Source organism: Salminus brasiliensis, chromosome 4, assembly GCF_030463535.1.
Source record: "Salminus brasiliensis chromosome 4, fSalBra1.hap2, whole genome shotgun sequence".
Classification (NCBI taxonomy): Eukaryota; Metazoa; Chordata; class Actinopteri; order Characiformes; family Bryconidae; genus Salminus; species Salminus brasiliensis.
This window is the reverse complement of record NC_132881.1, coordinates 43,199,130-43,225,076: the sequence shown is the minus strand read 5'-3', so window position 1 is coordinate 43,225,076 and position 25,947 is coordinate 43,199,130. Positions and strand designations below refer to the sequence as shown.

At 42.6% G+C, this 25,947-nt stretch overlaps 1 protein-coding gene across 6 annotated transcripts in view; it reads left to right on the top strand.

Moving 5' to 3' along the window:
* The window catches only part of inpp4b (inositol polyphosphate-4-phosphatase type II B), a 367,851-nt gene that overhangs the window by 247,448 nt on the left and 94,456 nt on the right, over positions 1–25,947 (top strand). For all 6 annotated transcript variants that reach the window (XM_072678528.1, XM_072678527.1, XM_072678526.1 and 3 more), the window contains 2 exons: positions 4,259–4,389; positions 23,260–23,364. In XM_072678528.1, the coding sequence (XP_072534629.1) occupies positions 4,259–4,389; positions 23,260–23,364 (236 nt within the window). The remainder of the gene's footprint in view (positions 1–4,258; positions 4,390–23,259; positions 23,365–25,947) is intronic.

Genomic DNA, 25,947 nt, shown 5'->3' with positions numbered 1-25,947 from the left:
ACATGTAAGCCATGTAGTATTGGAGTATTTAATTATTGCTGGTTGTTATATAAATTGTTGTTTATAATTGGGGTAAGAAATGCTCAGATGCTGTTTTACAACCCTGTTATTTTGCCTCAGAGGAAAACACTGGTTATCCCTTCATGGTGGGCTTGTGAAAGAAATTGACAAAGTTCACATGTATTGGTTGATTCTTGTAACCTTGATTGGCTACAGCAACTGTCTAGTCTAGCTTAGCCTAGTGTTGTTTCTAGACCTGTACCAAGAATGATAATTTCCATGTCTTACTGGACAGTGTGGCTGTCCTCTCTGGGTTCTTTCAGTGTACAGTTGGCACACTGTAAGGTTAGCAATTTAAAGATATGAAAGTAAGTTCTAATAGATTTAGCTTTTAGCCTAGCACCTGCTCATTTTACTGGCTGTTCACTAACCATCATGTGGCCATAGGTTCACAATATATCACTTCCATGTACCGAACTCTCATTATTCAACTTTACAAAGGTAAATGCAGATTTCCATTCTAGTGCACCTGTAAAAGGCATATAAAAATACCTGAGTGTGTGCAAGGGACAATAAATGGATGTTTGGTAAACCATAAGAAAGCAAATAATAAAAAGGACAGAATTTGAAATCAGCGTAGTACTGTACACTTACTTTGAAAACAATTGTCAAAGGGTAAACTTTTCATACAACATGAAAAGCTAATCCTTTGGCTATATTTTGAAAGTAAGCGTACAGTACTATGCTGATGTACTATCAAATGAAGGCCTGCATAGGTTTTAAACAGCTACTAGAGCTAATCAGTAGAAGTTTGGATGCTGATAAGAACCCCTCACCCCCTATTCAAGCTTTTTTTCTCCTCAGTGTGCAATGTGCCAACATGTTAGATCATCAGAGAATGTCCTGTGCATCGCTAACATCAGCTAGAACAGGTAGCCTTATTAGCAAAGATGTGTTAAGGCACCTTTCAAAAGTGGAATTAAAAGGCCACTCTGAGCATTAGTATGTATTTGCTTAGTAATTATTTTTAGAATAAACACTAACAACATTAATACAGTACATAACTGTTTTACATATGTTGTAAGTATCTCCAAATCTCCCTCATTTCCAGCACCTGCTTTGGCTTATCAGGGCTTCATTATGTTAAATTATCCATCTGGTGATGGAATTTACCTAATCCATACATTGACTGGGGGCACTGAGGAGTCAGGCATCCAGTTTTATAAACATAAAAAAATTACTGTTTTCCTGTGAACTTTTGACTGAACTTGTGAACTGACTTTTTCTTACTTATATATATGATATTTCGACAATTATATTGGGACACCTGCCCAATAAGATTTTGGAAAATCACCACCCTACTTCATGATCCCTAACTCATCCCAAAACTTCTGGATGGAGAGCAACACAGTTCCCCTGCTCCACAGCTCAGTGCTGGGGGCTTTATACCTCTCTAGCCCATGCCTGGCATTAGGCAAGGTGTCAAAAGGTTCATGTTCATCTGCTGCAGAGAGTCTTATTCTATTGGCAGTACCTCTTCATCAGTGCTTCACAATCCTAGCAGTGACTGCATAGCAGAAGCACATTCAGTCACATTGACCTGTCACATCCTGTAATTGATCATCTAAGAGCAGTCTTGCACACTGGTGTTGTTAAAGACACCTGCATTAGCGCTCCATTAGCACGTCAGCAAGCCTACCTCAGTGAACTCGCACTAGTCAGCTCTTTAATAAGGCCACTGTGGTCATTTTACCTCGAGGCTACAGACACCACATGGAGAGGTGACAGACAAGGCCAATAATAATGGCCAGAAACAAACAGGAGAAAGGCAATGACAGGCAATGAGCTAATTAGGGACAAATGTGGCAAATTGAGAGAGAGAATGAAAGGAGGAAAGAAGGAAGAAAAGGGAGGAAAAAGAGCATTAATAATGAAAGGTCAGTTTATTTTACAGCCTTTTCACAGAAATGGCTAAAAAATACATTCTGACACATAAATAATTATCATCGTAAATGAATCAGAGAGCTTATTTTACACTGGACAAAAAAGAAACCCTTGGATTAGATTAATATTAGACAGATAGTTTCTTGCTTTTGAAAATATTGTGAAAAGGAAGCTCAATGGACTATTATCACACTTCCACTTTCATTAATGGGGAAGCATAAAATAACAGCATTACACGGCTTCCGGATGCATCGTAACCAATGGCCGAGTCTACTGATATTTCCTAAATACACCCGCAATTCAACCAAACCACAGTTACCAGAGTTTCCACCCCAACCAGTTTAAATATGTAGTGAATGGTGTGGCACAACAGATAACGCCACTACCTGCCACTGAGCTACCACACCATGTGGGAAACTGGGGTTCGATTCCCGGTATGGGTGGCTACTCTGCGCTACATTAATAAGAGTCATTGGGCAAGACTCCTAACACTGCATTGTAATACGAGTACCCTTGTAAGTCACTCTGGATAAGAGCTGTAAATGCTGTAAATGTAAATGTAGCCAGATGTACCCAAACACCAGCCATCAGGTCACATTTTTAATAAGGCGACCAATTAAAACGAGAATTAAACTGAACCGGAGTGAGCGCGGGGCCAAACAGTGGGACAGATTTACTCATGTTTGGGATTAAAAATGATAGATCAAGTCGAAGATCAGCGTAAATTCAATCATTCAAACTGTTTCAGCCAGGTTTTGTTTAGAACCCTTGAGAAACAGAGCCCTCAGCGCCGGGGCTTAGTGAGTAGGTTAGGCTACTGTTAGGCTGTGTTTCTCTGCTAGCTGTGGTGTTCATGGTGCTCGCTTACAGGATACAGGAGACTTTATTGACATTTGCATCACATGTGGTAAATGGAATGGAACGGAATTGTGATCTCAGGGTCCCAGTTACTCCCGAAGAGCAATGTTAAATAAATAAAATTATAAAATATAATAAACAGTGCTAATGTTGCTAATGTTCACATGGGCTGAGTGAGAGAGATTTTTCCCCATCCAGAGAACTGGTCTGTTGTCTGTCATTCAGAGATGACAGTGATAAAGAAACGCTCGACTCCTTCTCAGCTTTAGAAACTCAGCACAGGCGAATTCTTAGCAGATCCGACTCTGATGCACTCCGCTGTCTAAACGTGTTCACGCTCAGCGCTTCGACCAAGACAGACTAGCCTTTTGTCCGTATTGAAACAACTTCCAGACATGCTGACTGCCCTCCTGTTGGCTGTGCTGAATCCCATTGAACATTTTTATGGGAAGCTGAAAGCCGGCGAGTTCTGCTCTTTTAAATGGTGCAGGCGGAAGTTCGATAATGCTGCTATTCAGAGCCGGACGTGACGACACAGTGACCGTGATAAAGGTCTATTAAGGAAGCAGACACTAAAGAAAGTGGCAGAAGTTGAGCTGAGAGGCTTTAAAAGTTTTAATTGATGTTAAATATTGCTGCTTTTGTTCACCCAGTTGTCAACAAATTATAAATTATTTCTTTTTTTTTTTTTACAGTAAATCTTTTTTTTTGGAAGTTTTCAGCTAATTGAATTGTCTAGTGACAGTAAGTCAGGGTGACCTGAGCTACGGTGTAATTTTAAGGAAATTTTACCTCTCATCAATTGAAAATGAGCCATGGGAACAATTCCTGGAGAAGCTGAATCATCTTCAAGATTACAACACAAGCAGGGTCACCCTGCCTTACTGCTACTACCTATCTCCTCATAATGTTCTCCTTGGAGTTGAGGGCCTCCAATGATTATTCAGCAAACACGTTGACCCATCTAGTCAAAGATGATGCCAAGTATAGAAAATCATTTGCATTTACTATAAAACAAATGCACTTTGCGCTCATTGTGACAGATTGCAGTGCACTACAGGAAGCTTAGGGGGCGATATGGCTTAAAAAACTGTGAATGATATAAAGGTCTGATTAGTCAATGATTAATTTAGAATGATAGGTAATAGATATATTGCTTATAGAAATAACTAACTGTTTCAGATGTGTTAATAGATGCACTGTATGGACAAAAGTATTGGGACACAAACACATTATGCCTGCAGGAGCTTGTATGGCATCGCATTCTAAACCCATAGGCATTATTATTGAGTTGATCCCCCTTTGCTCTGACAACCAACGAGTTATATGCTGCTTTTGTCAATAAACATTTGAATGTCACAGCTGAATTCTCTAATTAGAAAGGTGTCTGGATAAGGTGTCTTGTGATATCTATGTGAATGCTGTTGTCTGACTGCAGTTTGATGTTTGTATGCAGGATACAGGACCTGAATGATCTGGGTGAACTCTCCCCACACTGGGATAACCTGAGGAGGGACGTCATCACCCGCTACAGTCAGCTCATTAAAACCTACCAGGACACACTCGCCGAGCTGGAAAAACTCACTGGTAAGGATCCTGATTCACACACACACACACACACACACACACACACACACACACACACACACACCTACACACACACACACACATACAGATTCATATATATGTACATACTTGTGTTTCCACACACACAGGCACATTATTTAATGTCAGTGTATGTCAATAACATGGTGCATGTAAAGATAAAGGTCTTGAATGTTCCAGTATATGGACAAAAGTATTGGGACACCTACTGGAGCTTTTATGGCATCCCATTCTAAATCCATAATTATTAATATGGAGTCGGCCCCTCTTTGCTCTAAGCTCTAACAGCAGCAGCAGGTCTGGAGCTCTGCAGTTATTGAGTCAGTTGGAGACTTTTCTGCACTCTGCTCTGAGCTCAGCACTCGGCCCTGACCCTGCTCTGTAACTTTACATGGTCGGACAGACACTCGGTGGCTGAGCTGCTCTCTGTGAGCTGTTCCTCCTAAACTCTTCCACTGTTCAGTAATAACACCACTCACAGCTGATGGAGGAAGATCTAGGAGGGAAGAAATTCCACCAGCTGATTTGTTGTTGTTGGTGCAGCTGTGGCTCCTATTACAGAACCTCACATTCTTTCACTGATGTGTGGAAAGGCAGACTGCATGGCTAGGGGCAATGGTATGGTATCTATGGCTATGGTAACTAAACAGTAGGTTCTCGTAGTCAACATGTTGGATGCAGAAGGAATGGTCAGATGTAAAGTCCACACAGGAGAAATTGTTATGGCCAGACAAAAACTCTGTCAACTGTGGTGAGCACCTACCAACAGTGGTGTGAGGAGAAGGATGTTGGGTGTTGGGCATTTATGTGTGAGGGCAACAAAGTTTATCCTGTGTGGGGAACTGATAGAAAGGCTACTGTGGCACAAGTGTCAGAAATGTATAATGTTGGTTACTGGAGAAATATGTGATACCTCACAGCTCATCGCACCAAGCTGTGTAGCTTTAGACTGCTCAGAGTGCCCATGCCGACCCCTGTCCACCATCAAAATGATATATATTGGCCACACAAGTGTCCAGGATTGTCCAGTCTGAGGAGTCCTGTTTTAGACCCTGTTTCATTGTTTTCAACTCTCTTTTTACATTTCAAAAAGGGGATATTTTGTCGTAGTCATAGCTGATAAGTCATACTAATATTTCCCATATGTATTAAATATTAATAAAATATGTGCATATGTATGTATCATTTTCTTCTGTGTCTGATCCAAAAGTCACCCCTAATCCTTACATCAGCAAAAACTAATGTTGTAAAAAAAAAAAAAGTATATTTATAAAGAATAAGCTTTGATGGGTTGCTAGGTTGCTATGATATCCCGGGTAGTTGCTATGATGTTGCTAAATAGTAAATAGTAGCTAGGGGCTGCTATGGTATCCCAAATGGTTAATATGGTGTCCCAGGTGATTGCGATGGTGTTGCTAAGTGGTTGCTGTTATGTTGCAGGTGGTTGATATGGTGTTGCTAGTTAGTTGCTTTGATGGTGCTGTGGTGTCCCATGTGGTTGATATGGTGTTGCTAAGTGGTTGCTATGTGGTTAAGTTGTTGCTATGCTGTTGCTAAGTGGTTGCTAAGTAGTTGATATGGTGTCCCAGATGGTTGCTATGCTGTTGCAAGGTGGTTAAGTTGTTGCTATGGTGTCCTAGGTGGATGCTTTGGTGTTGTTAATTGGTACCTAGGTGGTAGCTAATCGGTTGCTTTGAAAACTCAGGTAGTTGCTACGCTTCTGCTAAATGTTTTTTTTTTGGTAGTTGCTGTGGTGTTGCTAGGCGGTTGCTATGGTATCCCAAGTGATTACTATGGTCTTGCTAGGTGGTTGCTAAGTGGTTATTATGGTGTCCCAGGTGGTTACTGTGGTGTTGCTAAGTGGACGCTAGATTGGTGCTACAGAGTGGGATTGCTGTGGTATTTCAGGCAATTACCATTACTTGTGGTTAATTTGGGTATTGCTAAACAGTTGCTATGGTATCACAGCTGGTTTCTGTGGTACTTTGCAGCATAATAAGTACCATTCATACAGAAAGTTGTGATTTTCGTGAAGTTCTCCTCATGGAGTCCAGTATTATTTAGAGTTCTCCTCAGATCAACACCTGGTTTGATGGTAAATCAGGGCTTAATGATGGTAAATCAGGGGAGCTGCTGCTGCTGCTGCTGATGATGATGGAGTTGAACACATCCTCCACGCTGTTCTGGCTGGACTGGGGGGCGTCCAGGAGAAACCTGGAGGAACCGAGCTCTGTTCTTCAGACTAGCTCATCGACAAGATCTCACTACTTTCTTCAGAATGAGAAGCTCTTGCTCATTTTACTGGATTAATGTTTATTTGCCTCTGTTCTGAGGACATCTGGAGCTTCTACAGTAAAGACCCCCTCACTGCTGAGAGACGGGGTTTTGAACAATGTGCTTAGGTGCCTAAAACTGCCATAGTACTGTATGTTCCCTGAAAACACACACACATTTTTCACTGTAATTCCTTTTGATCTCCACTCTCATTTTGCAATTTCCTTTGTGTCCTATCTCTTATTTCTGTGTGGAAGTGTTGGACCTTCACTGTACGACCTTGGTTAGGAACAGAAAGACATTTTCTTCAGATATTCATCAGCAGTCTGCAGCTAACGAATACTCCTCTCACAGTTAACTGTGGCATTGAATGTGAAGGCATGCACTAAATTAGCACTAAACACACACACACAAACACTCACACACACACAAACCAGACACAAACCAGGCTGGAGGCGTTACCATGGGAAAATTGAAGCTCTGTGATATGATGTTTTGCTGCGGCTCGATTGCTCCTCAATTACAGCTTCATTTAATGCAACAATTGCATGTCAGTTAGAAGCTGCTCTGAATGGGATTCGTACGGAAACATATGGCCATACGAGTCATTATCATCAGCACTCAGCGATTCTCTCAACTGGATTGGCTCTCGTCTCGCGCAGCATCTCTCAAATATGTGGTGGCAGCATTGCCATGGCAACCAAGTTTAGTCTGGGCAGAGTTGACAAACGCGCGATAAGGGTGAATCGCAAATGGGCGAGAGTTTGCTCTCTCTCTTCCTGCAGAGATCACAGATTTCAGACCGTAGCACTGGTGTTTTTAAGTGTACACAGCTTAACTCGACCAACACACACACACACACACACACACACACACACACACTTATCACAGTGTTGTCATGATACTGGAGTTTTCAGCAATGTAAAAGTGATGAATTTCAACATCATATTAGATGCTTCTCTCTCTCTCTCTCTCTCTCTCTCTCTCTCTCTCTTTAAATATAACCATGATACAAATGTATTGGTCTCACCTAACCAACAATAGGGATTACCACAGCAACCATTTGGCAACACCTGGGCAACCATCTGAGACACCAGAGCAACCACCTGGGATACCATAGCAACTGCCTAGCAAACACCTAGCAACACTTTGGCAGCTGCTAATTATGACAATTGCTTGGAATGTCATAGCAATCTCTTTCCACACTGTAGCACCCATTTAGGGTCCACTTAGCAGCACCATTGTAACCACCTGAGACACCATAACAACCACCTAGCAACACCATACTAACTAATGTGGGATACCATAGCATCCCTAGTAACAACCTAGTAACCACTTATCAACAACTTATCAACAATGCCATTAGCAACCACCTAGCAACAACATAGCAACATCATTGCAACCACTTGGCCACTTAGCAGTGCCATAGCAACCACCTAGCCATCACTTGGCATTACCATAGTAACCACCTGGGATACCACAGCAACAACCTCACAACTACTTACCAACACTATAGCAACCACCTGGGATACCACAGCAGTCACATAGCAACCACTTGGAAACAGCACGGCAACTAGTTGGCATACCATAGCAACCACCTAGCAACAACATAGCAACATCATTGCAACCATTTGGTAACAGCATAGCCACCACTTAGCAGTGCCATAGCAACCACCTATCCATCACTTGGCAACACCATAGTAATCACCTGGGATACCATAGCAACAACCTAGCAACTACTTACTAACTCCATAGCAATCACCTGGGATACCACTTAGCAACACCAAACCAATTAGCTAGCTCCACCATGGAACGCACCTGAAATCATGTAGCAACATTTATAGTCATCATTCAACACCTGGTTTGATCAATCAGGTGAGCTGCTGATGGAACTGAGCACATCCATGCTGTGCTGGCTGGGGGGCGTGTTGAAACTCAACAGTTGCTTCTCTACAGGGCTAAAGTTAGAGTCGGATTTGTGCCGATGGCGGTGAACTTTGCGTTTGCTTTAACTGCAGAAGACGTTAGAAATCTTTGGAATAGAGTGAGCTCGGTTTGTGCTTCTAAGTCTGGAGTTTAAGTGCAGAGTGAATGCCCACAGCTGCATGAGGCTGAAGGTCTTTTTCTAGTTCTTTTGTTCCTTAGATGATACGCCCGTCACATCATTTGAGGAGTAAAATTCAATTTTATTTTTTTCCAGCTTAGGGAGGAAAACTCAAATTGTCCCGCTTGCCTCACTTGTCCTCTGAAATGAAATAAGCACTGTTATTGATGTGGTGAGTGTACTTTTGATGCAGTTCAGGCCTACGCCAGGAACAAATCCATTCATATGAAACAAAGCGTCTGTATACAATCCCTTCTGCAGGGACTCCTCCCCACATTTCATTCACTTCATAAGGCTCAGGTCTAAATCTAAACCGTTTTTGCCAACTCCAGTCCACACCTCTGAGTTTAGGAATTGGTTTTGGGAATAGAATGAGGTGAAGTTTATGTTTAGGTTAGGTTTAAGTTTAATAGAATGTATTAATTATATTTGAAGTTAAAAACTGCTGTATTTCATAGATAAGAAACATGTCCAGTGAAATCTGGACAATCTTTTATACTTTAATTAGAGCTTATTAGAGCAATGCCTTGTTCAGTCATCAATAGGAAAGGCTCAAATGATAGCCTAATGATAGGGGTGATGCAAATTTTATAGCATTTTAAATATCCCTCAGTGCTCCTCATTGCTGCTCTGTGCTCCTCAGTTCTTATCACAATGATTGGTAGCCTTGGGTTCTTTAAATCTCTTTAAACAGTGGATCTCCACATAGCAGGAGAAGACTATGAGAGCATAGCGGAGCATTTATTAGGTGGCGGTTTCTTCAGTTTTTAACATAATCAGGAAATCACAGTTATAAGGAAGGGTGGAGGTCAAGCTGAGGTCTGGAAGACCAGGAAATCATTCAGAGAGAATTGCTTATTGGATTGATAGAAAAGCAAATCAAACCCACTGCTTGACTGCAGGGGACCTTCAGGTAGATTTAGCTGACTCTGGAGTGATGGTGCACTATTCTACTGTGCAGCAATACCTGCACGAATATGACATTTTGAAAGAGTGATCATAAGAAAACCATTCCTGCATCCTCATCACAAAATCCAGCTTTTAAAGAATGATGAAAAGCACACCTTTCCAATTGTTGAGCATTACATATTAGGTTTGTGTTGCAGCCAGTGGCAGAGGGGCATTTCACTGGTAGAGGAAAGAACGGATTCAGTTAAAAAAACAGCAAATTCTGGAAGCAGACCAGGGTTAGGCATCCATAGCAGGATAAGGATCCTAAACACACCTGAAAATCCACAATGGACTACCTTAAGAGGCGCAAGCTGAAGGCTTTGCCATGGCCTCACAGTAAAAGTGGACAGACCTCAAAAGAGTAAGACTGTTATAAAACTATTGTCTATTTTAAGTTCTGTTCATTAGAGAAAGTTTCTAATTCTTTTGGCAGATGACTTCACTGGTCCTCTTTATATCATTTGTCACTAATAACTGTGTTCTTACACATTCATAACCCATGCAATGACAGTGTAACTGAACTGCCGATGGATTGGCTGTTACAGATGCATTACAGTAAGAAAAAGTATTGCTTTTTAAGGTTGATTGAGCAAAAGTACCAAGATGCTTTTGTTTTGCATCTGTCATTTTGGCTTGCATATATATACACACACACACACACACACACACACACACACACACACACATACATTGTATGGACCTGCATGTTTTTTTTTTTGTTTTTTGTTTTTTGGTATTGGTATTGGTACAATCTGTCATTTTGGCTTACTGTACATATAAACACACACACACACACACACACACACACACACACATACATTGTATGGACCTGCATGTTTTTTTTTGTTTTGTTTTTTGGTATTGGTATTGGTACAATCTGTCATTTTGGCTTACTGTACATATAAACACACACACACACACACACACACACACACACACACACACACATACATTGTATGGACCTGCATGTTTTTTGTTTTGTTTTTTGTTTTTTGGTATTGGTATTGGTACAATCTGTCATTTTGGCTTACTGTACATATAAACACACACACACACACACACACACACAGATTGCATACACTGTATGAACCTGTCTTTTCTGGTAATGCACCCTCACACACTCACCCTCTCCAATCTCCACGCACACACCGCGTGTGTGCTCGATCGCAAATGACAAATATCGTGCAGTCTTAGGGAATTAACGTTCTCTCCAACGGAGGAAAAGAGAAAAGTTCTGAAAAAATGTCGAAGCTCTGCACGGCCCTTTCTGCTCCTGCCCCAAGTCTAAAATAGTCATTGATGTTTTTGCCCTTCTAATCAGCCGTGGCGGCCAGAAAGCTGATCGTCCCGATCGATCTGTGGCTCCACTCGGGCTGGATGATCTCGGGCCTGTTGTTTTGCTGGATGACTGATGCAGACGGCCGCGTCCGGGCCTAACTCAGGCTTCTCCATTATGGCTCCTGACAGCTCTCGGAACAGAGCTGGACTCTAATCTCGTTGTGCTGTCAATCAGAGTGGCCTCAGCCTTCCTCCAGCCCGCTGTTCAGCCTCACATTCCACTCAGTCGCACAGTATTGCAGGGTATTCAATATTGGTTCTTAATGCTATCAGGAATAATAAGGTGGATTGACTCCTCAGTCTGAGTGTGTGTTCAGTGTTTAGAGTCTTATATGTGTTAAATGTGCCCATCCCATCCCACATCACAGAGACAGAAGCAGGACCAATCTCCACAAGGTGCAGGAGGACTTAGCCTGAGCTACACCACGCTAATACACCACACTAATACCCAATAAGGAGACTAAGCCTTCCAGACTCTTCTTTAAGCTCCATGGCTGTTTCAGCTTCCTCTATAAGATACATTTAAAGGAAGACAGGGAGCGGAGATTAGAGGGGTACCTGTGTAAAGAGATCAGAGGTAGCTTGTTCATGCTAAAGCTGCTGCAGAGGCTCAGGGAAGGCTGGTTAGACCGCTGTGCCGGCCGCTGGAGTGAAGAGGAGCAGAGCGAACCAGCCACCAGTTTGTTTCTAGAGGCTGCAAAGCAGCGAGTCTAATTCACCAGTCACACAATCACACACACACACGAATATACACACAATGCGCAGGTTGTAGCCCCTGTTGCAGAGGCTGTGGAAACTACATCTCTCTCTCTCTCTCTCTCTCTCTCTCTCTCTCTCTCTCTCTTTGTTGCTCATACACACCCTTCTCACTCTGCTTCTTTGTCCTTTAACCTCTCTGTCTCTCTCTAATACACACCTTTCTCACTCTATAACTCATCCATTTCTCTCTCTCTCTCTCTCTCTCTCTCTCTCTCTCTCTCTCCGTCTCTTAGTACTGCTTATACATACCTTTCTCATCCTGTTTCACTGTCCCCTTGCCCACCCCCTCCCTCCCTTTTCTGTATCGATCAATGCTTTGCGTACTGCTGGTCAGCTGTCTCGCTGTGCGCGTGTGTGTGTAGAGCCCTTGTGACCCTCAGGCTGCCTGCGTCTACATGTCTTACCAGCCAGACACTAAAGGAAGGTGTGTGTAGTGTTAGGAAGTGTGTGTGTGACACACAGAGCTCTGCAGTGATAGTGTATTTTTTCCAGCTGTGTGATTTTTGGGTCTGCAGGGCTGCTCTGCTGAAGAGAACACACACTCTGATTAGGAGGACACACAGTGGGGTAGCTGTGGCCTACAGACCAGCTTGTTGGGGATAGTTGGGAATGGGGCCCCCACAAGGCACCTAATCCCCAGTTGCTTCCTGGGCCTCCCAGCTAGGCGCTGAGGTGGCTGCACTGTGTGTGTGCTCACTGCCACTAGTTATTAGTGTATGTGTGTGTGTGTGTGTGTGTATGTGTGTATTCACTGCCATGTAGGGGTTAAATGTGGAGGCTAAATTCTATTGTACTGTGTGATCACTGGGGTTAGGAGAACACACACTCTGCTAAGGAGACCACACACTCAGCTGAGGACAACACACACTTGCAGATAGAAGTGTGTTTGTGTGTGTGTGTGTGTGTGTATTTCCTTGCCTACAAATCTATGTTTACCCTGTGGCTGGTATCGTGGGGGTCCAAGCGGTGGTGTTTTCCTGCTCCAGACTGGACGAGCACCTGGCCACACAGATGTTCTCTCTGATAGGGCTAATGGCCCTGCTGCAGCTGGCCTGGATCCATTAGACCGAGAACTGTCCGTAGGGAGAGAGGGAGAAAGATGGAGACAGATAGAGACAGATAGAGAGAGAGCGAGAGAGAGCGAGAGAGAGAGCGAGAGAGAGAGAGAGAGAGAGAGAGAGAGAGAGAGAGAGAGACCACAATCATACAGAATCAGCCAACAAAGGCTGATACAAGTCCCAGTTTTACTCTTAGTTTTTTTATATGAGTGAAATTCCATTCTAGTCATTGGTAGAGAGAGAGAGAGAGAGAGAGAGAGAGAGAGAGAGAGAGTTACATTACAGTTGTCTCATCATTCGGTTTGTTTGCTTAATTTAACCCATTAAACTCTAAAGGCCTGTTTTCGGGCCCATACTTCAATTACTTGTCCTCAGTCAACGCAAGTTACATGTTAGTTTCATAGGATTTTATGAATATTTTTTAGTGCTTACTAAATACTTAGTAATCATTGAGTACCAGGTCTGAAAATAAAAAAGAAATAAGCCTCAAGGGGTTTCAAGGGGTAAACATAATGGGGAAAAACATAAAGCATGTTTTGAGGATGTTAAATTCTGTAAATAACAGAAACTGTGGTCTAGAGTGCATAGAGAAATGTCATATTTGCTTTGTTCTCCAGTAGAGGCTTATTTAACTTATATTCATTTAGAAAATGAGAAAAAATCATGCAGTTTTAGGTCTCCAAACTTTTGCATAAGACTGTATGTTTGCAGTCAGTTCAGTGAAAAAAGTGTTTGAATGGTATGTTCATGTAGGACTTCTCTGCCGGAGTTTCAAACCGCTTGGCCCCTGGGGGGGGGCGCTATTTGTAAAATAGAGTATATTCTTTTCAGATTTTAACATATATAAAGATAGATGTGTCTTACCCAGTACAGTGTTTTAGACACATTTGCAAACACAAGTGTGTTAAAAATGCTTAGTTTAATTTTAATCAATAATCATTTCTAAAATAATTTTTTAAACTAGTTTTTGGATTTTTGTCATCTTGCCTTAATTGAATTTTATTATTAGTTTTTTTTTTTTCAACAAGGGTTGATTTGATCCCTCTATCAATCGTGTCTTACGGCATTAGCATCTCTAACTTAAATTGCTATAAATCATCAGTGGTTGGTTTGATCATCTCACAACTATAACATTTGTATCCCATAATTCTCTAATAAGGTCCTTAAATTCTGGTCTTAAATTCTTGTCTATCTTGTTCATATTTTGACTGAACTGTAAAATCTAGTCTGTTTTTTAGTGGATTGTAGTAGTCTACAGGCTGAGTCTGGCAGGAAAATTGCTGCACATATTAGGTACTTCTTTATGTCTTGGTTGTGAAAGAAGTTATCAATACAACCATGTAATGCAACCAAATGAAAAAGTTAATTAGAGCCAGTGATCAGTAACCAGTGTGAATGCTTCAGTTAACAACCAGCCTTGATTGGGGCCAGCTATGCCCAATCTACATCTAACTTGAAGCCTTAAAATCAGAGTGAACTCGTCAGGCACATCAGTACACAGAGAAGAAAGACTCTTGACGACCTTGTGGATGCCTATCAGTCTGCAAAAGGTAAAAACGCCATTTTCTCAGGCTAAAGGACCTTGCTGGGGCTAAAGGACCTCACTTTCCGGCCCTTGCCTAACATTAGGTAGCGTGATGTCAATAGATTCATTTGTATCTGCTCCAGAGAGTCCTATTCTATTGGCAGTACTTCTCTACAGGGACTAGACAAGCTGTGTCTGTGTGCATTTGCCCATCTGTTTTAGCGATGGGTGCGATTTAAAGTAGCCGAATGCCTTCATTAGAGGAGACGTCCATAAAACATCTGGATGTATTGTGTATTTATAGAGCTGCAGGCACAGAAGTGCAATTCGGCCCTTAGCAAGGAGCTAAAGCCTCTGCTTCAGAGCTGCACCAGGAGTTAGTAGTTGTGGGTGCTTCAGTTAACAACCAGCCTTGATTTGGGCCTGCTATGACCGATCTACATCTAACTTAAAGCCTTAAAATTAGAGTCAGGCATCCCAGTCAGGCACATCAATGCACAGAGAAGAAAGATTCCTGAAGACCATCAGTCTGGCCATCTGACTCCAATAGTGTCTCTTCCCAGGAGTACACATCCTCCCAGAATCATCCAGGAAACAACAACAACAAACAACATCTGAAGATGTCCAAACCTCTCTTACCTCAGCTAAGATCAGTGTTTATGACTCAACCATCAGAAAAAAACACTGGGCAAGAATGAACTCCAACAGTGGGTTAAGCATAGATGAACGTAGAGCACCATGGCATACTAACTGTGAAGCATGGTGGTGGTAGTGTGATGGTTTGGGCATGCTGCATCAGGACCGATATGCTTTGCTGCTAGTGAGGCCCCTATAAATTCTGCTCGGTTTCACAGAATTCAAGAGAATATCGGGTTGTCTGTCCGTGAGCTGAACCTGAAGCTGAAGCTCCATAAGAACATGCAAGAAGACTATGATTCAAAGCACTCCTTAAAGTTTACCTTACAACTGTTAAAAATTCCAACTTTTGGAATGGCCTAGTCCCAAGCTTTTACCAAACCCTTTCATAATGTTGTGGCAGAGCCTGAGCAGTTCATGCTGGAAGGCCTTGAAGGCCTGAGGCAGTTCTGCAAGAAGGTGTGGATCAGAATTCTTCAGCGGTACCTTCAAGAGTCTCAGAAATGGGTCATAAATGAATTTAGGAGTTTAACAAGGAGCACTGCAACACCTACCCCTTAAATAGGCAAACGTTTTGGGACACCTGCTCATTCCGTTTATCCTGCTTTTGTTGAAGTCATTGTCTCTACTGTCCTGGGAAGGCTTTCTTTTAGATTAGTAGATGTTGGATGATTGCCACCTAGTCTTATCCCCAACTCCCCATCTCATCCCAAAAGTATTGGATAGAGCACCATCCGTCATTCCAGTGATCTGAGAGTTCCTTTACTCCACAGCTCAATAGCTAAGCACGGCACCAATAGATTCATGTTTATCTGCTCCAGAGAGTCCTATTCTATTGGTAGCATTTCTCTACAGGGACTAGACAAGCTGTTTGTGTGTGCATTTGCCCATCTTTATCAGCGACGAGTGCAACTTAAAGTAGCTGAATGCCTTCATTAGAGGAGATGTCCATACAACATCTGGATGTATTGTGTATTTATAGAGCTGCAGGTACAGAAGTTTAATTCGGCCCTTAGCAAGGAGCTAAAGCCTCTGCTTCAGAGCTGCACCAGGGGTTAGTAGTTGTCACTTGAGCCACTTGAGTCAGAAAACACTCAGAAGAAGCTGTAGATTAGTGTCTTTTTTCTAAGCATGCATCATGAGTCTAGATAGACTTCCAGGACTTGCATGCATATTTAGCAGTCTGTACAACCCCTACTGGTGTTTGGCAGGACGTTGTGGCTTTTGTTGTGCTGAGTGTGGCTCAGCACCTCATACATTTTTAACTTTACCTTGGTCAGACTGCCTGCAAGAGGCAAAATACCTCAGAAGTAACTCTGGCAGGGTCAAAAGTTGAACGAAAACGATGTCTGCTCTTCCACAGAGAAAATGAACACCGCAGGAAAGCTTAAGAAGTGAAAGGACTGTATATTGAATCTGACAGTAAATCAGTCAACTCACCCATCACTCTGTCAGGAATGGTATTCAGAATAAGATGTTATTATTCAGCCTCTTTCTGTTTCTAGACGTGCTTTAGTCACTCACTGCAATCTCTTCAAATGAACAGGGCAGACAGCGCTGCTTATTTTAGGGACTTCTTTGAATGTTTTGTTTTATTGTTGTGCTTTTTTATGTATTATTTCTTTTTTTAATTCGGTATGCAGACTGACTTGACTGGGCATTCAATAGCCAAACAGATTGCAAGGACTTGAAAGAAACTATTGTTATTGGATTAAGGGCTCCGAGAGGTCCAGTGGACGAAGATGATACCTCTATGATCTCTGGTTTGAATCATGCTGCTTGCCATCAGCAGCCGGAGTCTGAGAGGGCACAGTCGGCCTTGCTTTCTCAGGGGTGGGTTGATGACGGTCAGCACAGGCGTCTGTAAGCTGTTATGTTGGGGACCTGAAAGTGCTGGCTACCTAGTGATGCTGATGGATTGGTGGCAGTTTGAGAAGAGGCAGTGGTTGGCTTCACATGTGTCAGAGGAGACATGTGCTAGTCTTCACAATTCTAGTGTTGGGGGCATTGCTAGTGCCAGGGAGAGCTCTGAAGGGGTCAACCAAACCTTCTGTAGGAACCAAAGTCAGAGGAGCGGTTTTGAGGGAATGTTTTTAAGAACCTGTTTTCTGATTGGTAGTCGCCGTCACGCATCACTGGTCTTTTACTCAACTTGATCACGTTGCTGAATTCACCCACTTTGCATTGCTGAACGCCGATGACTGTCGCTGATTGGTATTGAAAATCGATGACTTCCTGTCACTGGAGGTGCTTCAAATGGTTCTTTAGACCTTGAAAAGGTCTTAACACTCACACATAACCAAAAGAGGCTCAAAGAACTTTTTGTGAATGAAAAAGCCCTTGAAGTGCTTCTGCATGGTGCTCACAACAAGCCTCAAAAACCCAGCTCACAGCTATGAACAGAAATGCTGTACAGCACAGAAGCCAGAGAATACCTTCCTTTCTTTAATCTTCAGTCAAAACAGTCATTAAGTACAAGTTATTCATTTTCCACCTCAGAATATAAGCCAGAACATATTTAACAGAAAAGTACACTGAAGACCTTTGCCTTAATTACAGCTTCCATCCTTCTCAGGAGACTCACGCCCAGCATCTCTGAGCGCAAAGATCTGCAGGAGATCTGTCCACACCTCCAAAGTTCAGTCTTAGAGATGAGGGGGTTTTAGTGTTTACTCTTGTTCCAACACACCTGACCAAGCTAATCAGTTTCAACTGATCACTTCATCATTAACAAGACCTTCCTGAGTTGAAGGTAGTACACAACATGTCCAAATGTTTGTGGACATCCCTTCTAACAAATGCATTCAGCTACTTTGAGCTGCACCCATTGCTGACACGTGTACAAATGCACAAACACTCACACACAGCTTGTCCAGTCCCTGTAGAGAAATAAAGCCAATAGAATAGGACTGTCTGGAGCTGAACCTCAACATGAACCTACTGGCACCATGCTGCCTAATGCCTGGCATGGGATAGATGGTTATAAGGTTCCATAGCTCAATGCTGTGGACCTGTGTTCTCTGGAATGATGGATGGTGATGCTTCATCCAGTACCTGTGGGAGGAGTTGAGGAGTTGGGGATGAGGTGAGGTGGGGTGGTGATCTTCCAAAATTAAAGCTTCACAGCTGTTCTCCAAAATCTAGTAGAAAGCTTACCCTTGATTTTAAAAGACACAATGACAATGAGCAGGTGTCCCGATACTTTTGTCCATTTAGTGTATGTACACATTGTTGTAATGGTGTTCAAGTAGTTCAAGTATGCTACCCACCCATCAGATTCTGTGTCCCGCTGGGGCCCCTCACTCGGAAAACGGTCTGAATGCACCACTGTGTCATCCCAACATGACATGATGTCCTGCTAGTTGAGAAGTCGCAGTTTTCATTTCTCCTGAAATCCACGGTTCTCTGTGAGTAGCTACATTAAGGAGCCTCTAGGGTTGTGAGCTCATCTCTGCAGACCCGCAGGGCGTCCTGCTGGAGGAGGAACATCACAGGCAGGTGTATTTAGCTTTCTGCTGGTCAGTAACGGTATTGTGTGGATCTGCTCATCTCGTATGTGTGAAAAAGCCCTGTGCTCGTAAGCAGGCTATATTCAGCACTGCGCTCTCAGAACTGGAGAGTGTGAAAATAGGAAGGTACTCTTTGGCTGTGGTTGCGTGAGTGCATGTTTTAATTCACACTTGCAAAGTTGTTTTTAATGCGAGGTGTCGTGTTTGTGCCACTCTGCTCACAGCTCTGAACACTGAGCTCACGGTACAGTAGAATCAACACCACAGCAACCACATGCTGCATGATATAGCAGAAAGGCCATAGCACAGCAATACCACAGAGGAAGTGTCGCAATGGAAGCAGCAGCAGTGAGTATTATAAGCCCAGCTCAGCTTAAGCTCAAGCTCATGTTTGTGAACATCATTTCCACCAGAAGACTCTGGAGAAAGAAGGGCAGTAAATCGTAAATGTTATCTTTACTTCCCAAATTTTGAGGCAGGGGGCGGAGCCTACCCCCGGGGATCGATCGGGACCAAACTGGTGGTAGTGAGGAGGAAGGAACCTGATGCCACTTCTGAAAGCAGCAAAAATATATATAATTAGAGGTCTTTTAACACAGGTGGCGGCTGGTGATTGGCTAAAGGATAGTGATGCTGCATTAGAGTCTCCTGGTAGGACTAGAGCGTTCATTTACTGAACCCATCACTGTTCATAATAACAATTAAATTTAAAGAATTTTTATATTTATTTATTTATTGATGGTTGGACACCCTTCTAATAAGTTGCATTCAGCTACAATAAGTTGTACCCATTTCCAGAGGCACTGTATGGTAGGGACAGTTTTAAGGGCCTGTGACCAACAGGGGCCCTAGAAATGTATTAATGGAGTATTTTGTTGAGTTGTGAGGCATCGCATATCTTTGCATGGGGCCCAAATTCCCAGCAGCTCCCCTCACATTGCTGACTCAGCCATGCCAATGCACATGAACACAGCTTGTCTAGTATTATAGTATACATAGCATGGGCTAGAGAGGTATGAAGCCCCCCAGCATTGAGCTGTGGACCAGTGGAACTGTGTTCTGTGGAATGATAGATGGTGCTCCATCCAAAACTTGGATGAGGGTGAGGTCGGGAGTATGGGACAAGGTGAGCTGGTGATCATCCAACATCCTGACCTCACTAACAACTCCTGTCTCTGAAGGCAAGCAAATCCTCACATCAGCTGTAAGGGGCAGCTGTGGCCTTGTAACCAGAAAGCCGCTGGTTCAGTCCCCTCAATACCGATAGGATGCGGCTGACAAGCTCTTGAGCAAGGCACCTAACCCCCAACTGCTCCCTGGCTGAGTGGTTCTTCTTCTTTAGCAGTGCTCTACAACCTAGTAGAAAGCCTAGAGACAATTACAGTATAATCAACTCCTTTTTTAATACCGTTGATTTCAGGAGTGTCAAACAAGCACTGGGATGAATACCAAATAAACAGGCCAAGTCAACAAACCATGAAACCGACATGAACACACACCAACATGGACATGCAGACATGCACAAGACCAGACAAGGCATGACTGAAACAAAGGGGTACTTATACAGATGCTAACGAGGAAAATCTGGGAATAACAAGGGGGCGTGGTTACAAAGACACTGGTGGAAACACTAATGGACAGGCGAGGCTAGGACAGACAAGACACAAACAGAGCCGTGTGCTTAAGAAAACAGAGGCAGACATGACAGAACAAGGGCAGACATGACAAGGAGAAACAATGAATCAGCAGGTGTCCCAATACTTTTGTCCATATAGAGTATTTTGCCCTTGAAATACTCTCACAAAAACATCTCAAATCAAAATACTGTGTTAATGAGCAGTTTTAGCAGTGTCAAGGATAATCGTAGTGTAATATGAGAGTTTAAAGGCATGTGGGAGTGGTGAGGTTCATATTTCATAATAATGCTCCATTAGTTTTGACCCTTGTGTGTTTCTAAATTATTACAGTTCATGCCTAATACAGTTTAATCAGTAAATTTCTAACTGGATTATTATACTGTTAAGTATAAAATCACTGCACACAAAAAAAATCTATTGTCTAGTACTTTCAGTACTAGAACATAGTAAAGGAATAGTTTGGTGAAAAATGCTCCTGGACATGTTTAATATCTGACATTTGCTAGAGATGCTAAGCTAACTGTGACTGTGGACTTTGACTGTCACCAATCTCATCTCAGTAAAAACTCAAATCTCTCAAACATGTAACTAAGTTCATAAAAAAAGATTTATTAAAACGATAAAAACTTAATCTAAAACTAGAACCATATTATGATCCACATAACGCCCCACTCTGTAGGGCTATTTCAGTTTCATTGGACCACGGAGTGCAGAATGATACCACATACAGTGCTGAGGTAAAAGTCTACATCTTTTTTGTAGACCAAAGAAGTCATGCCATGTGCAGCTACATCAACTGAGAGGCATTTTAGCCAACTCGCTAGTTAGGTCTCCCCCTATTACACATAATCACACTACCAAGCCAACATGCTCACGTGGGGCTCACATTGGTAGAACATGGGCGAGGTGGCTTCTAGGTGGGCATGAGCTGTGAATGAGTTTGTTCAAACTTTACGTTACTGGGACCCAGTTGGGCTTCCCAAATGGGCCCCATTGTTACAGCCCACCTTAATCTCAAACAGGTCCTATATAGGTCCCATGTGCAGTGCACAACCCAGATTAGGCCCATGCTTAACCCCTCCTATTCTCATCACAGACCCTGGTGGGCACCTATATGTGGGGCCAACATGGAACCCGTGGACAAAAGTTTCTGGTTCCCAGTTGGGCCTGCACTGGCTAGCATTACACTGAGTGGTTGGGGATGACCTCTATGATGCAAATCGGTCTCTTGAACTTCTAGCCATAGATGGTTGCTCCACTCGCAAGCCTCTTAATAGCATGGATAACTACACCAATTAGCCATAACATTAACATTACTGACAGGTGAAGTGAAATACATTGATTATCTTCATGAACAGCATCCGTCAAGGGCTGGATATATATATGGCAGCAAGTGAAAAATCTGTTCTTAAAGGTAATTAAGGTGTTAAAAGCAGGAAAAACGAGGAATCTGAGCAATTTTGGCAAGAACCAAATCATGATGGCTAGCCGACTGGGTCAGAACATTTCCAAAACATCAGGCAGGTCTTGTGGGTTGTTCTAGATATACATTGGTCAGTACTGACCAAAGGTACTCCAAGAAAGGATAACCAATAAATCAGTGACATGGTCATGGGCACCTAAAGCTTATGAATGTGATTCATGGAGGCCCCACCTCTCAACTTACAGGGCTTAAAGGATCTGCTGGTGCCAGATACCACAGGACACCTTCAGAGATCTAATGGAGTCCATGCCTCGATTGGTCAGACCTGTTGTGGCGACACAAGTGTGACCTACTCGATATCAGGCAGGGAGGCGTTAATGTTATGGTGGGATGGAGTATTGACACATAATAAATGAGTCGTGCAGACATACAGAGGATCATCAGATATTCTGGATGCTGTCGGTGGTACCCCAGATGCCACCACTGGTCTTCTGAAATTGACTTCTTTATTCACACCTAGTCTATTCAAAGCATCAGAAATGACCATGTTGAACTGAGAGCTGGTCTCTGATGCTCTGTTGTTAGACCCACGAGTTTCTATCCTGCAGCTTGCTCGCCATGAGAGAGCCCCATGCCCCTCCGGTGTGATCACTGGGAAAGAAATCATTGTAAAGTTACGGGATATTGATTGTTTACTTGCCTGCTTGCTAATGTTTGTTGTGTAAGGCATGTAATTTCAGACCAAGTACACAACCTAAATGTCAGACTCTGCTCTATATGAAAGTTCTTCAACGACTGAACGTCATTTTAAAGTGATTTCTTGGACTGTATTTGCATATTTCCGGTTTAAAGCAAGCTGAAAGACAGCGAGGTGTGACTGAGCCATTTCTGGCCTCACCGTGCCACTTTGTTTTATCTTTCCGAGGAGATTTTAATTGGCTGGGTTTTGTTCAAAGCAGGTAAAGCAGAAAGTCCATGAAATCCCATGCTTACCGGATTAAGGTGCAAATTAGCAGATCTTTATGTAGGCTTATATTTTCAAACACTCAGTTGCTGCATCCATAATCAGATTTGTGTATTTCATCCCAGTGGTTGGCTCAGACATGGCTTGCCAGCGCCGGACACCATCGCTGGTCATTACTGTTGCAACTCAAGGTCAATAATTATTCTTTTCACTTTTATTCATTGAGCTCGGGATGAAAGCCCTCGCACACATTTGAATGAAAATCAGATGAAAGCCCCCTTTTGGCCTCTCTTACAATTAATGTTTAATTCCCTTCCTGTCATTAATTTCCTGAGAATAACTATTGTCCATTTAAAAGCAATAGATTGTCTTTGTAGCGGCCAGCGAAGACAGTAAGGCCCTAATGATACCCATGAAGTCATTCCACATGTACTCCCTCTTCACAACCGGTGCCACTAAAGTCAAGCCACTAAAGTAAAAGTCTTGTAAAAATTGTAAAAGGCTATTTTTTCCTCCTCTGGGCTCGACGGCCCCATAACTCAGCAGAAGCAGATGTTGAGGGACTTCCCAAACCCGTGTAGTGGCAAGGGCAACCAACCCATGCTGTTGTTTTTATAATTAATAAAAGAGATTATGTGTGTTGTAAGTGTCTGTGCCCTCTGCTTTGTCCTCAGGTCCAGTATTCAAGCCCAGCTGCAGCAAAGCCCAGAAATACCTGGAGTTCATCCCCATCAATCTGCACACGCAGCGCATGAGGGTGACGTGTCCCAGGAAAACAGGTAACTACAGGCACCTGAGTCTTCAGTACAAAACAGTTACTCTCTTACTACTACCTCTCCCTGTGTGTCCAGCCTCTGAGGACCAGCTGCAAGCTCCACACACCACAGCAACATGCACTGTGGCTCAGATACTAAAAGTGTTCAGACTGAATTTCTCCACATGCATCAATAATACATGAGTGACAAATGTAGTTGCAAGAAAACGCTTGCACTGTTTTTGTAAACATCCGCAGTGCAGGCTAAAAAAAGTAAGTGAACCTCAGTGTTAATTGTGGACATGTGGTTATTACAGGAGCCTTAAAGAAAAACAATGCCTGATCACTGGCAAAGAAAGATTGGTTAGTATAAACCATGCCTCAGAAGATGGTAGAGAGACGCATACAGCTGGGAAAGGCTACAAAAGCATTGCTAAATACCAGAATGCACAATTAGACAAATTGTGTTAAAATTGTCTAGAAATGGAGAAGCAAATTTCAGGCCTGTTGCTACTCTCCACAAGAGTGGGTACTCCAATAGATCACTCCAAGAGCACTGCAGTCAACCCTTGAAGAGGTTTAAAGGAAACCACGGGTAACAGAAAAATACAGACGGAAGACTGGAGTTGATGAAACAGACATGATCAGCACTACTGTTTATAAATACAACAGTTTGATTGTGTTTGTCAATAATTGTGACCTAGATAATGATTAGACCACATTTTTTTATGATTAAAACAGAAATCCTGGTCATTAGAAAAGGTTTCTTACCTTTTCTTGCAACTGTATTTAACCTCTGATGCTCTGTAACTTTTCTTACACCCTGAGAATTACTAATCGGTCACTACATGCAAAGCAATCCAAACTGGCTGAGTTGTTCCTATGTTCTAACAATGTGGCCAGGAACCAACAATGGTTTCAAGGAGTTTAAGAGCTTAAACAAATTGTAAGAAAAAGGTGGGTTAATGGTGGGTTTGCCGGTTTTTATGTAATATAGATCACGCAAATGAGCAGATGTGACAAAAGGTGTAGTTAAGAGAATGACTGTTACCATAAGACTTATTTATTTTTGTCCGCCAATAAAATGCAGCAAAAAAAAATCTATTTGTATTGTTATAAATGGTAGCTTAGTGTCTAGGATACATATATTTAGCAGGGACGGACCAATCCCAATTACAAACTTCTGCAGAGATAGCTTAAACTAGCTAATGTTAAGTTAGAGAGGTTTTACAGTGATTTATTCGCAATGCAACGTAAAAGCTGTACGACACTCGCCATTCCTCAGTGCACCACAACGCGCCACGCAGCATTTTGACAGCACTATATTAAATTAAAGCCATGTCGAGACCATAGTAAGCCACAGTAGATCACATGTAACTTGAAATTTACACAGAGAAAGATAGCCAGGGTTTTGGTAAACAAACAAAGGCTAAGGCCAGGTTACCTGAGCTAATGCTACTATCTTAGCCCTGCACAGCTTGTATCTTTTAGCTCGGTTCACAGTGGAGGTGGGATGTGTCTGCCACAGCTACTGAAAAACAGTTAACACTTTAGTTGGATGGTCCATTATAGATGCCTCGTAGAGGCTCACATGACCTTTAACTAAAATTCAGCTAAATATGCATTAAATGTTACTGAACTCGAAGCAAAATGTGAATGACGGTCTGTCTAACCCCTAAATGGGGTTATGTTAAGGTTAGGGTTAGGTGCAGTGTTACATATAATAGGCAACCATTTACATTTGACTTGGAGTTCAGTTGCATGTATTATACATTCAGTTGAATGTTAGTAGAATGTCAGGTGAGCATCTACGAGGCATCTCTAATGGACCATCCAAGTAAAGAAAATCCTTGAGGTAACCCTGTGTTTTGGAATCTATCTAGAAGAGATTTCACTGTAGTGAAGGCTAGCTTACTTCACTGGAGCTTATTTATTAGACAAAAGTCATCCATTACCATAGCCAGAGGACAGCACACCTTAGTGGGTATTGGCTAATTAACCAGTCCTACATCCTGACATCTACCAGGAGTAGATGTCTAAAGTGGCTGAAGCTTGGGATGGTTTCATAGATTTTGTTGGAGCCTGGAGCTATAGTCGAGCAGTATAATGTTGTGTTTATATGATGACGCTAAAGAATATGCTTGTTTTTTGCTCATTGTAACCTCAGTGTAACCACATGTGGCATGCAGCTCTGTAAACCCTGGCATGGTAATAGCATCCACCAATTATTAGAAGTAGAACCTGGCATGGCTGCAGGTTTTCATTCCAACAAGCAGGAGCTCACCTCATAGAACTAATCGATTGTTTGAAGACTGAGACCAACTGATTAAACAAACAGAGTCAGGTTGTGCCTCTTCTTAGTTGGAATGAAAACCTGAAGCCCTTTGCTGAGAAGGTTGCTGAGCCCTGGCTTTAGGAGCCTCCTTTATTTATTTAAGGTAAAAAAAAGGCATGAACTCAGCACCCCCGGGTAAATCCTGAAGAATAGTGAATTCCTCCACCTGCATTCTGCAGTGTGAACCGCTGTTGCTGGCAGTGGCCAGAATGTCTGTCGGCAGACCTATCAGACCAGACCAGCAGACTTTGCTGTCAAATGAGAGGGTTGGTA